General features: G+C 46.0%; 3 protein-coding genes across 6 annotated transcripts; 2 read left to right on the forward strand and 1 right to left on the reverse strand.

Annotated features, from left to right (window-relative positions):
* Positions 1 to 131: 131 nt before the first annotated feature.
* On the reverse strand, positions 132 to 4989 carry LOC117148228. Of its 4 annotated transcripts, none has more exons than XM_033315518.1 (4): positions 4577 to 4989; positions 3774 to 3824; positions 2785 to 3707; positions 132 to 2386 (listed from the first exon to the last, which is right to left on the reverse strand). In XM_033315518.1, exons 3-4 carry the CDS (start codon positions 3581 to 3583, stop codon positions 1536 to 1538), a joined length of 1650 nt encoding a protein of 549 aa, XP_033171409.1. In that variant the 5' UTR covers positions 3584 to 3707; positions 3774 to 3824; positions 4577 to 4989; the 3' UTR covers positions 132 to 1535. The 4 variants fall into 4 exon arrangements, with proteins under 4 accessions (XP_033171409.1, XP_033171408.1, XP_033171412.1 ...); XM_033315517.1 differs by having other exon boundaries at positions 3774 to 3827; XM_033315521.1 differs by lacking the exon at positions 4577 to 4989 and adding an exon at positions 4427 to 4447.
* A 2049-nt stretch (positions 4990 to 7038) lies between these two features.
* Positions 7039 to 9880, forward strand: LOC117148229 (thioredoxin domain-containing protein 5 homolog). The gene is made up of 3 exons (XM_033315522.1): positions 7039 to 7305; positions 8365 to 8767; positions 8829 to 9880. Exons 1-3 carry the CDS (start codon positions 7115 to 7117, stop codon positions 9483 to 9485), a joined length of 1251 nt encoding a protein of 416 aa, XP_033171413.1. The 5' UTR covers positions 7039 to 7114; the 3' UTR covers positions 9486 to 9880.
* Positions 9881 to 10445: 565 nt separating this feature from the next.
* Positions 10446 to 13744, forward strand: LOC117148227 (BTB/POZ domain-containing protein 17). The gene is made up of 4 exons (XM_033315516.1): positions 10446 to 10988; positions 11160 to 12144; positions 12212 to 12369; positions 12455 to 13744. The coding sequence occupies exons 1-4, from the start codon at positions 10656 to 10658 to the stop codon at positions 12707 to 12709; spliced, it is 1731 nt and encodes a 576-aa protein (XP_033171407.1). The 5' UTR covers positions 10446 to 10655; the 3' UTR covers positions 12710 to 13744.
* Positions 13745 to 14012: the final 268 nt, after the last annotated feature.

Below are 14012 nucleotides of genomic sequence, written 5' to 3' on the forward strand. Positions count from 1 at the left end.
CGGACAAGCCATAACATTATTTCCGATAAGTCGATGACTAGTTCCAAGGGCTCTCGATGTAACGCTTATTCAAACGCCAAATGCAAAAAACCCATTGAGGTGATAAAACAATTGAAGATGCTTGTGGGATGTTTTCAGTTTTATGCCGTGTTCTCTTAATATTTCACATTTTATTCGCACTTATGCTACTAATAATAAAAATGATTATAATTTTCAGATGTGTTGTTACTTTCAAAGTTCCGACCGATCTGCGAGTGGTATGGGTCGTGGATATCGGGGAAACCATCCGGTACCGGCAGCCCAAACCACGCGGAGATCGGACGACCTGCGTCGGGTGCAATTAAGATGCGGGCTTCTTATGCTTCCGTTTCTTCTTTTTTCTCTTTTGGAAATCAAATGAAAAGTGATTATCATATAAATTATAAAAAATTCAGTATATGTAAAGTTAAAAAAAAGTTTTACACATAATATAAATTATATTATTATAATTACGACCACAAAAAGTTCTTAGTGTTGAAATGAGTTTTGTTTTGTTTCTTCCGAGTGTTTGTGTGTTTAATGTGTGTGGGGAGGGGGTGTATTGTGTGTGCGGCGTGTTTTGAGTGAGAGAGATAGAGAGAGAGCGCGAGTTGCTGCGGGTCGAAGGTCGAGGGGGTGGTGGAGTTGGTGGTGGGGGGCTTGCTTGGTTTATACGACAAGTTTTGATTTATTATTAAATTTAAATACCTATGTATATAAATTACGTTTCTGTTTTATTATAATTATTGTTGTTTCCATCTTAATCATTTTGTTTTCTTTCGCTTTTTATTTTTTTTTCATATTTTTTTTTTTTTTGTTTTTTTGTATGTAGTGGGCAACTGCGGCATTTGTAAATTTTCTTTATATTTAAATGTTCCTTTTGACTGTGTAAAAATATCGATTTCCATCTGATCTTGTTTTGTAGTTACTATTCATGTTTGCATTTGCTTTTCGTTTCAGTTAAATTACGTTAACGCTGCATTCTGAACTCTCTTTTGCTGCTGCTGATGATGATTCTGCTGCTTGTTCTTCGGATTCTTGATCGGATTCTTCTGATTCTTCATCTTGGCGCGCTTCCTATGCTATTGAAATGTTGTTTGTGGTGCTGCTTACTGCCTTCTGGATCGGGATCCTATATTCCGCTCTGATCTGATCGGTTATGTTCATGTTATGTTGGGTTGTGTGTGTGTGTGTCTGTCTGTGGCGTGTGTGGTGTCGTGTTGTGTGTATGAGAGTGGAGTGTGTTGGGTGTTCGTTTCTCGTTATATGTTGTATATATATATATATATAATATATTATATGTATGTATAGTTAGTTGCTTAATAGTAGAATTTCTTGAATGTTGTTGTGGTAAAGTGTAGGTAATGTTGCTCTATGTCTCTATGTCGACTCAACTGCACTACATACAATGTCTTTCCACCGGATACGCGGCGAAACGAACCGTGCCGAGCCGAACCGATCCCCGTTTCTGACACGCATCCGCATCCGTATCCGTATTTCGTTTCCTCACCTCCGCCTCATTCGCTGCGCAGTTTCTTTAGCTCCGGTGACTTCTCCCCCACGCCCACACCCACTCCGCCGGCGTTCTTCAGCTCCATATCGCAGTGCAGGGCAGTACGCTTCTGTCCAATGGCTGGTGCCGAGTCTGCACCCGCTGCTACCGGCGAAACCGCATCCACCGTCTTGTTCGCCGCCAGCTGCTGCAGTTTACTGTCCCTCACAATGCCGTTGCTGCTATTGCTCTCGTCAGCCTCTAGCTCCGCCTCATTATCCTCCTCCTCGTCCAGCTCATCTTCCTCCTCGTCCTCCGCCTCATCCTCATCCTCGTCGCCCAGGACGCCGTTCCCGTTACCATTTCCATTGGCTGGTGCTGCAGTCGCTTTGCTGGCTGGCTGTGGTGCTGCTGTAACCGCTTCCTCTTCTGCCAATGGAGCAGCCTGACCGTTGTTGGTGATCGAATTGTTAGTTTTGTGGGGCTGGCTCGGCGCCTGCTTCTGATTCTGGCTCGAGTGCTGTGTGGGAGTCAGGATGGGCAGGCTGTTGGTCTTGGGCGGCGCCTCCTGATTGCTTTCAGAGTCCGAGGCGAGCGGTGTGCCACTCGAACCGATGCCAATGCCAATATCTAGGGCGATGGGCTCACCGTCCTCTGTGGAGGTAGTGGCCGTTGTCTGTGTGGTGCCATCGTTGTCATCGATGATCGGCTCCTGGGAGGTGGAATCGTTCGAAACAAAGTTGGAGTCACCGTCCTGCAGGGCGGCGCCAACGGCAGCTGCGTTATTCTTGGCCTCACCCGACTGTAAAGGCATCAGAGGAGCCGGGTTGGTGTTCTCATTCTCTGTCTCCGATTCTGTAGCAGTGTTGCGACCGCCTGGGGGATAGAAAGCATTGGATTAGCCATCAATAGTCAATTTGTTAACTCGGCAAACTGCGGTCAGAGTAATCGAACAAAGAAACTCTCTGTGTTTAAAATTATTGGACGTCCTAACACTTTTGCTAAGCTGCCAACAAGTATAAGCTTACTGATAATGTTAAAAGTTACCAATTTTACAGTAGTAACTTTACAATTCCTCCTTTTTTTTAACATGACACCACGCGTAGCAAATAAATTTAAAATTGTAAATTGACTCCTACGATAGTACAAACATATGGTTAATGGAAAATTCCGGAAAGGAAAAAAACTTGGTTTCTGGAAAAGATTACTCGGTTTGTGTGTTTTGTTGCATGTGTGTATCTAGCCGCAGTTACCGGATCATCTTAGCTGCTTACCTGCTCCCTGGCTTTCGTCGTCCAAATCGACACCCACACCATCGTTGGTATCGTCGCCATCGAGCACCTTGCTGCTGTTGCCGTTTGTGCTGAGTGAACCGGTGCCAGTGGCAGAGGCGCCGGATCCCGGCGGCGGCATATCGTCGAGCATCTCGGGACTGAGATCATTGGCCACATAGTGAGACCAGAGGGCCAGCTCCACGCGATGCGGCGACCAGTGCGGCGTATCCCCGCCCACCTCCGCATTGAGGCGCTCCACGGTGGCCTGAATGTGATTGACGAAGTTGAGGTACTCCTTGGTGGTGTAATCGATGCCCTCGATCTCTGGTATGGCCATCAGGCACTCGTCGGCCATGAATGGTGCCGAATCGGGAGCGGCGGCTGCCAGCAGTGCACTGGCCATTGTGGTGCCGACGCCCTTGAGGTTCGATAAAGCTGTGATCGCCTGCTCCAGATTGGGCAGCTTGCGGAAGGCCTTCTTTGTCTCCTGGATGACGGCGCGCGGTGTGTTGACCTTGACCAGGTAGGAAAGCTGCGGATAGAATTTGCCGCGCGACTGCTTCCACTTCATCGACTGGACGAGCTCATCGTACACCATATGCGCATCCTTCCCGCGTGCCTTAATCAATTTAGGCAGTTCATTCTGATACCACTGATCCAGGCGGATCAGCTCTTGCGGCTTCTTGCAGCGCTTCTCGGCCTTTAGCTTAAGAACCTGGGGATAGAGCTGGTAGCAGTACTCGAACTGTGTGGTGCTCCCGGTCTCGAAGAACGAGACCGTCGCCTTGCCGTTGGACATCTTCTGCGGATGCGGATGTGTCGTTGTCGCCTGCTAATGATTGGTGGTATCGCTGTATCTCCGTATCGTGGTATCTATCGTCTTGGGTCCCAGGACGTTGGCTGATCCGCAAGTGCCCGGCTGACTATATATGCGGCGATATATGTACTTAGGTGTAAGCTACAATACGCCAAATCAATTTATTGCTTACTGTTTAATCTCCTGCTTTTCCTGTCCGTTCCGAGCTGCTCCTGTCAACGTACTGCTATTCGTGCGTTGAGAGTTCCCGGCGAGAAAGAAGCGAGTACGTGAGAGACAGAGAGAATGCGAGTGCGAGAGAGGGAGCACGAAGAAGCAGCAACGCAAAGGAGAGTGGATGAAAAGAGAAGAAAAGAGGCACACAATTAGGTTTACAGTTACGATTACATATGCAAGGGGGATCGGTGCGGTGGCATCGGGAGGTAGTTCGATTGATTACTGTTAATGCTGCTGCTGCTGCGGCCGTGTCTCTGTTGTTTGTTGTATTTACTCAATCCGATAATCGCTCACTATTTGCCAAAAATCTGCTCGCTTCCGCCGCCGTGTGCACAGCACACAAATCGAATTTTTACAGTGCGGTCGTCGGGTTCTTTTTAGTCCGCCATGCACTCACACAGGCAAACTGACAGGCACACGGACGGACACACACACTCACTCAGCACACTCGCTCTCGCCACCCAAAGAGAGCCAGGCGCTCATACACAGGCAAAAACACGCACACCACACACACGCACTGACTTAAACACACACACACTTATATACTGAGGCAACAGCAGCAGCAGCAGAAAATTTCTTTTCCATCTAGGTTTTCGAAAAAATACGAACGCGAGCATTAAATAAACGAATGCTACTATTTTTTTCGCTGTTGTTGTTGTTTGTTCTTTTTTCGTACGTCTTGTCTTTTTGGCAAACGCTGAGAACAGCTTTTCACTAGCGCACTGCACGCACACAGATGAGTGGGTGAACAACAAATACCTTTTAGTTAGTCGCCGCCAGTCTTCCTTTCCGTCCACATCCAAACAACTACTCCAATGCTTTGCTGTTTTTCTGTGTTGCCTCTGCTTTGCTTTGCTTCGCTTCGCCTCTGTGCTTGTGCTGTGCTGCGTGCTTCGTGCTGTGCCCGTGCTGTGCTGCTTCTTCTTCTTCCTCTGCTGTTTCAGTTTCTGCTTCTGCTTTCTGCCTGCAGGGGCGCCGTTGACAACTGACAAATAAAAAGGGGTTACTCTGTTCTCGAAATGAGCACGCCACCGAAAGCACAACAAAAAATTAAAAAGGATCGGAGTGGAGCGATGCAGCTGTGCGATGTGCTGCTAACTCGTGTGACGGGAATTGGGAATTGGGATTGCGAATGGGAATGAGAGGGAATACGAGAAGCGAATATGGGAATGACGAACGACGACGAACCGGGAACAGGAGTTGTCGCTCTATCTCGCCCGCACTCGCTGCCCGAATGTATCTGTATCTCTCTGGCACCCTCGGCGTTCCATTTCATTTTGCCGGCGACGTCCGTGCTCTCTGCCGCCGCTCTGCCATCGTATCTGCCGCTGCGTTTATGCGCAGTGCGTCATTACACGAATACCTGTTCAAAGCGGAGGCATAAACGCGGCTTTGTCGATCAACATCCATGAAACCAAAAGCCATGTTCGGGTTATAGAAACTTCGAGTAAAAAATACCTATGTATATTCAAGCAATGTTTACCCTTATTAGTTTAGTTAATGCAAATATGTTTTATGTTTTTACAAGCAGCAGCATGTTCTTAAAAATATTTATCTCTATATTCAGGCCCTTCGATTAAATCAGTACTAAGTTGCAAAACAAAAAGGAATGGGTTGTGTGAGTGGGTTGGCCTCCAGTGAGACTTGTTAATAATTTAAGAATTCGCGATATTCTAGTGTAAACAGCGTGTCTCTGCATGTTCGCTGCTTTTGTTGTGCCAGTTGCCAGCGGCAGCGGCGTCGTTGTGCCATTATTCATATTCATGAGGGGGTGCGTCAGGTTTGCTGAATTTTACCGACTTGTTTGCGCGAACCGAAATTATTTATGGCTCAGCACGAAGAGCGATAGAAACGCATGCATATGTTGTTAGTTGGTTAAAAAGTTGCCCTTACATGCAGTTAAGTGCATATAATTTGTCTACTTGCGCATTTAATAAAAATGCATACATATTAAATAATGTACATAATTAATCAGCGGTTTGAGGGTTGGAGCATTTACAGATGGAACTATAGTGATCAAAAAGTAGCTATACATGTATAAATATCGAAAATATTACAAAGCTGTTCCAGCTTTCAAGCATTAACTAATTCGAGAACAGCTGCTGGTTCCATAATCGAGTACACACGTGTGCTACTCAAAGTCTAAGCTAAATGAGCGGTCGAGCGGCAACTTGATATTTAAAAAACAGAACCCTACTTAACAGTCGACTCAAGTTTGATCCCCCCGCCGGTACGCCCCTCAGTTCACCTATCACTCGTTTGCCTTTGCCGCCATCATTCGCTGTTGCTGTTTTTACCCTATTCGTCGAGCAACATAGCAGCTGCAATTTAGTTGTTTCTGTTTGTGCCTTCCATGTGCCTGCCATTCGTTCATTATACCCTTGCATAGAGCATTATCACTTTTTTAGATAGCGTTAATCCTATCTAATACATTATCAATGTGATCAGTTAAATGGTTTCATATGTACTTCAGTGCGATTTGCCTTCCAATTTGATGATCTACTGAAATGGCAATTGGCAATTGCTGCCAAAATTGTTCAAGCGAAATTTAATTTACTAGAAACTATTCCAGTTCATAGAGCATTAAAACGTCGGCTAGACGCACATAGCTTCCTTTTCTCGCGGCGATATGCGTGCGATATATCGCATCGATACTCGATGCGGATGCCCATCTGTTTTGCGACATTTTCCCGCTTTCCCTGTTGCAAAACCCGTTTTTCAAATTACAAATTCGAGTATATTTCAAAACTTATATTGATTAATTTTCTAAAATCCCCACTGGAGAGCGACATTCGTATTTGTAGTGGTTGGATTTGTATTCTCTCTTTGCCATGACACAGCTGTATGTATTAATCATTCGGTATACAAGCAACTTTTTCGCACAGGCCCCTTTCCAAATCAACTACGTCTCTGTGTGTGCGACTCGCTCGTTTTTGTGTTTTGCCATTCTCGCTGTTCACGCACCAATACACACAAGTGGCTGTTCGAAGTTGCCAGATCAACGTTTTACCGGTGCCAGAGTGTTTTAAACTTAAAGAGATGTACTTGTGCTCATATATTTTTTGAGACTAGAAATTAAATTCTTAAAAAAACGTACATAATTCCGTTTCATTATTATTTTTTAATATATAGTTCCTCTTAACAACGTGTGTATTTTTTTGAAATCGATGATCAGCTGGCCTTGCCTGTCTATCGATTGCCCTTTTTGGCATCTCTAGTCCTATTCATCGAAATTTTATTTTGTATCCGGACGTGGTCCCCCAACACTTTCAGATCTCTCCAAGCGTTCCGTGCATCATGTTGACCAGGTCCATTTTATCCGTTGCCGTGTGCGGCCTCCTTCTGTCGCCCCTCCTGCCCATCACCCGTGCGTCCCAGGAGGAGGACGCCGGCAAACAGGACAAGGAGTTCGCCGTGGAACTGGACCCGGAAACCTTCGACACTGCGATTGCCGGCGGCAATGTCTTCGTCAAGTTCTTTGCTCCATGGTGAGTTGCAATTCGATTTGGGTTCCTCCACCCCTCCATTCCGCCCTGCGCCCACACCTGAACGAAATAAAAAATCGCCGTCCCAAATTGGCCAACTTTTGCCGGCGAATCGCGGCGGTCCACATAGGTCGTCTATTTTGTGTGACCAAGCCACGCACACATAATTATCAGTGGGTGTTTTGGTTTACACATTCATTCAATTTCTGGCAATTTTATTGTAATGAAACAGATTGTTAATAATTAACAAGTATTTACAAAAATGAAATTTAGCTCACCAAAAATGGTCTTAAAAAGCTAGCGAAAATAAGTATTTAATTAGCAATTTAACAATAGTCGCCTTTATTTGTAGTATTAATAATATAAACTGCTAATCCTGAAATTCAAACCGATGCAAAAATAGCGAAATATCTTTACCCTCATAAATCCTAAAGAATTTGAATCTGAAAACCAGAACATACCTTTTGTTAAAATTGGTATATTTCGGCTTGTGAGAAATTTACCTGATGATCGTGAGTGACATAAATTCGTGACCCCGGCAATTTGGTCAAAAACTATAGATCCGTGGAATTGAAGATTCGTCATGTCTGTCGAGCAAATCGCACGTTCGTTGATAAGACGATCAAAGGGGCTTTGTTGTCCCCCTTGATTGACAAACTAAATACTCCAGATTTCGGCAACTATTATAGTTTTCATAGCGCCCGGCTTTCACGTCTTATCAAAAGCCATCGCAATGTCTATGAGCTAATTTGATTAGGTTCAATTATGTTGCTAGGAAGTGCCATGCGATTAGAGGGGGGAGTTTAAGGAAGCTCGAAATGCGATTCGGCGACTCTAGCAGCCCGATGATAAACTCTTTGTTCGGGACAAAGCGCCAACTCTTATCGCTGTTCATTGTTTCGTGCTCCTTTGTATGGGGGGAAAACAATGTGAGTTTGACCGATTTATCGATTCCTATTTCAAAATCAATTTAATCGCAATAGATTAGGTGTTAAATATTGTTTTTTAATTGTGAGTCAGAGAGAATTCGTATCCATTTCATATGGCATTTTTTAATCGAAGGTGCGGACATTGCAAGCGTCTTCAGCCGCTGTGGGAACAGCTGGCCGAGATCATGAACGTGGCTAACCCCAAGGTGATCATCGCCAAGGTGGACTGCACCAAGCACCAGGGACTCTGCGCCACGCACCAGGTAACCGGATATCCCACACTGCGCCTCTTCAAGCTGGGCGAAGAGGAATCGGTCAAGTTTAAGGGCACTCGCGACTTGCCCGCCATTACCGATTTCATCAACAAGGAACTGAGCGCACCCGCCGAGGCGGATCTGGACGAGGTCAAGCGCGAGCAGGTCGAGAACCTCAATCTTGGCAAGGTGGTCGACCTCACCGAAGACACCTTTGCCAAGCACGTGTCCAGCGGCAATCACTTTGTCAAATTCTTTGCACCCTGGTGCAGTCATTGTCAGGTAAGCCGAATTCAATGACTTCTCGCCTAAAATGCCTAACTGTGGCATCCTTTTCGTACAGCGTTTGGCACCCACGTGGGAGGACCTGGCCAAGGAGCTGGTTAAAGAGCCTGCCGTAACTATCTCGAAGATCGACTGCACCCAGTTCCGTTCCATCTGCCAGGACTTTGAGGTCAAGGGCTATCCCACTCTTCTCTGGATCGAGGATGGCAAGAAGATTGAAAAGTACTCGGGTGCTCGTGATCTGTCCACGTTAAAGACGTACGTGGAGAAAATGGTGGGCGTGCCACTAGAGAAGACCGCTGGCGAGGCCGGCGATGACAAGGTGGCTATCGAGGAGGTTGCCGGTGAGGAGGACGCAGCCAAGAAGCTGGCCCCACAACAGCTGACTGGCGAGGACGAGTTCGACCAAGCCATTGCCGAGGGCGTTGCCTTCATCAAGTTCTATGCTCCGTGGTGTGGACACTGCCAGAAGCTGCAACCCACCTGGGAGCAGCTGGCCACGGAAACGCACCAGGCTCAGAGTTCCGTGAAAATCGCCAAGGTTGACTGCACGGCGCCGGAGAACAAGCAAGTGTGCATCGATCAGCAGGTGGAGGGCTATCCAACTCTCTTCCTGTACAAAAACGGTCAGCGCCAGAACGAGTACGAAGGCAGCCGCTCACTGCCGGAGCTGCAGGCCTACCTTAAGAAGTTCCTCGGCCACGACGAGCTCTAAAGCGTCTGCCGGTTCACAGGGAATCAGCAGTAGTCGAATGATCAAATAATCGCCCGCCAAATTAATTGTAATCGTAATGATTTTTCTCCAGCATAAACCTCTGTGAGGAGTCCGCATTTAATCAATATATCCAACAACACCCAAAAGACAACGCGCTAGCTGGAATTTTGACTCCCTTTTCCTCTATTTTCGTTTTTGTCCCTCTTCCTTAGCTGTCTTTGTAGACCTTTTTTTATACATATTTGTTTAGTGTTTACGTAAATGGGGCACGGGACTGTGTGCGCGAAGATAAGCCATTTAGCGAACTTTAATTTCAATTTTAAAATCATTTTGTAGCCTACGTTTTAGGAAAATTCGTCAACGCAAAGCAAATAAATATCAATTCGAAAACAATAGCCTGCTGTTTAAAGTATTTTATTATTAAAGTTAGCTTAATACGGTAAGATAGCAAATAATAAACTGTACATATGGTTTATTTGAATAATTGTTTGGGAAAAACCACTATTTAATGTTCCGAGAAAAGCTGAAAACCAGTTGTTTATTGGTTTTTTTGAATAAATAAGAATAAGCCAATTCTGAGTTAAGCTGACTTATTGGCGTCCTTCAAATATTTATTTAACACACTTTAAAATACATGTAGATTTTGATGCCAATTAAAATTATTTAACAGCAGGCAGGTTTTTGAATTTAACTTTTAGCAACGCGCGCTAGTGTCGATAACAATTTATCGATTACAGATATAGTCGAGTATCTTAATTTGGGCTGCCAGATCTATGTAATAGATTAATGTATTTATATTGCACTTAATTAAAAGTTGTGTTATTCTTATCTAAAATTGCTGAACCCGGTAAAATACTACTTAAAAAAGAAATAGCATTTTGGGGAATAATTATTACGGATACGACTAATCTATCCATATATCGTATATGAAGTGTCATCGGTCTGCCCTGCTGTGTGCAATGCATGCCTGGCACACTGCTGCTACGATATAAATCGTATCGTGTCTGCATCGTCTGTAGTTTGTTCTTGCATTTGAAGTGAGACTTTTTGCCGTGTCTTTGGCTCGTGCTTACGGAGCCGTCCCGTAGATTGTCCTTGTGCCAGTTGTCAGCGCAGAACGAATCCCTAGCCGGGTGCAAGTCTATCCATACCCAATATCCCCGATTCCCGATGAACGACAACGGTAACGGCGGAGCAGCGCCAGTCTCCGGTGGAGTGTGCGGTGGTGCGCACGGAGCGGCTGCTGGCGCTGGTGGTGCTGGCGGTGGCGGTGGAGCTGGTGGCGCAGGTCCGGGCGGAGGTCCCGGTGGCGGAGCAGCTGCTGCGGACTTGCTTGGCGAGGCAGCTGGAGGAGCAGCAGGTGGCGATGCAGCCGCCAATACACAAGGAAATGCCAATGGAACCAGCGAGAGCCCAGCGAACGGACTTAACTCTAGCGAGGATCTAGACGCCAAGCGGCGCAAGTGTCGCGAAACGGAAGAAGGCCAGGATGAAGCCAGCACGGTGGGTATAACGCCAAAAATATGATCTTATTTGCCAGATTACCAGCCATATGCGCTATCAACATTTATTGATTTTGTCCACTATGAGTGGGGACTAGCTCAGACCTTAGTATTAAGTTAAGTTGATCCTGGGAGAATGTGCTCTAATCCTGATTAAATATTACCCATCTAGATGATCGATGCGAATAGTGTGCTCAATAAGATCGCCAACCTGTACGCCGAACAGCTGATGTCGGACATAGTACTACTGGTGGACGGCAAGGAGTTTCCCGCCCACCGCGTCATCCTCTGTGCCAGCAGCGACGTCTTTCAGGTGATGCTAATGAATCCGGAGTGGAACGAGTGCAGCAAGCATGTGATCGAACTGCACGAGGAGGCCTGCTGCTCGGCGGTGTTTCCGCAGTTCATCAAGTACCTATACGTTGGCCAAATCGAGGTCACGCTGCAGACGGTGATGCCAATGCTGGCGCTGAGCGACAAGTACAATATTCGCGACCTGATCGATCTCTGCGTGGACTACATGAACAAGCACGTGGCCAAGGCGGCCACCAGCGGTTACCTTGTGTCCTGGCTGCAGTATACGCTCTCCTTCACGCCCACCCACAACGATCTCACCGAAACGCTCAAGCGGTTTCTCAAATGGAACCTCGAGATGGTTGCCGAGTCGCGGGACTTTGTGGAAATGGACCCGGCCATACTGATACTGCTGTTGCAGCAGAACGATCTGGTTGTCACCAGCGAGTACAAATTGTTTGACATCCTGCAGACGTGGCTGCTGCATCGTCGCGAACAGATGGAGGCCACTGGCAGTGGCGGTTTCATGGAGCTGATCGAACAGACTGTGTCCCACATACGCTTCGGCATGATGACGCCGCGCCAGCTCTCACACCTGCTAATGAATCCGCTGGTGGAGTATCACAAAGAGTTCCTCGTCGAGCGCATTGCCATTGGCATGAGCTATCAGTCGGGCCATGAAGATCGTGTGCGGGAGGTGCGAGCCACCGAATCGGGTAAGCTGCAGTTTACGCCGCGGCTCTATTGGAACGACACCTGGAGCGTCGACATCGATGTGCACAACTTTACCGCGATCGAGGACTATAAGAACTATGTGACCTGCTTCTTTTCGCAGCGACACATTGCCGAGACTGAGGAGGACGGTAAGTAGTGGCCGACAGCTGACTTCGATTGATATACAGAAAAAGTTTACGATTACTTAATCGCCAGATCCTTGCATGACATGGGAAATCGAGTTTTTCCCGCGAGGTGTTAGGTATAACAAGGCCAAAATGGTATGGGGCGAGGATGTACCAGGCTGCTCCTTGAACACAGTGCGTCTACGGGTTACCTGCAAGCATCAAAACATCGGAGAGGAGCGATTTAAGGTAATTAAGCGGCAACCGTAATATTCTGTTGCGGATTAACGAGTATTTTGTAGCATATTATTTCACGCATTATTCCTATTTTTAGATCGCCGTGCTGATCGTGGGCATGCAGAACCAGATTATGCACATTCGCACTGTTGCAGAGCGTACGGAGTACTTCTCCGATACGTCGCGCGTCGTCAACCTGGACAACCTGCTGCCGTACGAGGAGCTGGAGCACACATCACTGTATTTGAGTCCCCATCTGACGGGCACCGCTCGCAACACGCTTACCCTGCACGTGGTCATCACGCCGATGGGCGCCCACACCTGCCGAGATACGCCGCCGTTTCAGTTCTAAAAAAAAACAAGGAAAAAAACAAATTAAGAAGCGGTCCTGTGGGCATCTCAACTATAGCACTCCGTACTTCCCGGCGCATCCACAGGCACCTCATGCATCCACAGCCACCACTGTATTTCAACCTACCATTTAACATGTGTATGTATGTAAAAATCCAATGCGACTGCAAATCCCCCTGGGCTCAACCTTTGCGATCTTAACTGGCGGTCTACTCCGACCCCGCGCAATATGATTTGTTATTAGTTTGTTGTTTTATATTACACTATTTCCTTTAAGTTAAGAATAAGTTCGTAGGCAGAGCCATATTCAGTGATTGATTGGACACGACGCCCATTTGGTACTGTATTCACCTGACCATTTCGCAGAAGAATCGCAAATGAAAATGGACTATGGAAAGGAGTTTTTTTAATAAACGTTAAACTGTAAACTAAAAAAAAGAAAATCATAAAATCGCTACCGACATGGCTGAGAAAGAGAGAGGGTCACGTTTGGCTATTTGCCATCTCGTTTGCATGAGGCATCAGTTTTAATGTTTTACAGCCAATAGAAGATACATATGTGCAGCTGCTTAGGCTTTTGGATCCCTTTACGAGTGCGTTTATGGCCCGGGATCAACCTGTCGCGTCTCGGGGGCCTATCTTTATGTGTGCTCTGCTGTCCATATAGTCTACAGTGCGGAACACCAAATATGTCATATGTAGATGGGACTTTGGGCTCTGGTCTCTGGATATCCAGATAGCCAAGGCATAACGAATATATATGCACAGATGTGTAAATCGGTTCAGGTATCGGCCATCAATCGAATTGATTTAATCTTGGCGTTAATGTAGTTGTTAAATAAAATAATGTCTCTTCAAAAATCAGCTATGGTCTATTATTATGCGTTTTCATTAGACTGAACTAAAGAGTAGAATTACTGTCTTTTAACGATATAATTTAGTGATTTCGGTTAATTTAATTATTGCCTAACACGTTGACCAGTCATTTTGTAAAATAACGTCTCTGAGAAACCTCGAATAAAGGTGTGTAAAACTATAACTTAATGTTTTTATTACCTCCTGTAGTACAAAATACGATAGGCTTGCATGAGAATATAAATAAAGCATTTTATTTTACTTTAAATCCGAACTATTGTTTTATTATTTCTCATGGTTTATCATTAATTCAAGGGAAATTATCAATTAGTGACCTATCTGTATCTACACCTATGGCTATACCTTCATTGAGTCCGGTTAGCAACTGTTGCCATGCTCCACAAATATCCACAAATTGCTTTTCAGACATCCAGTCCCCAGGGGGCTGT

Source organism: Drosophila mauritiana, chromosome X (assembly GCF_004382145.1).
Source record: "Drosophila mauritiana strain mau12 chromosome X, ASM438214v1, whole genome shotgun sequence".
NCBI lineage: Eukaryota > Metazoa > Arthropoda > Insecta > Diptera > Drosophilidae > Drosophila > Drosophila mauritiana.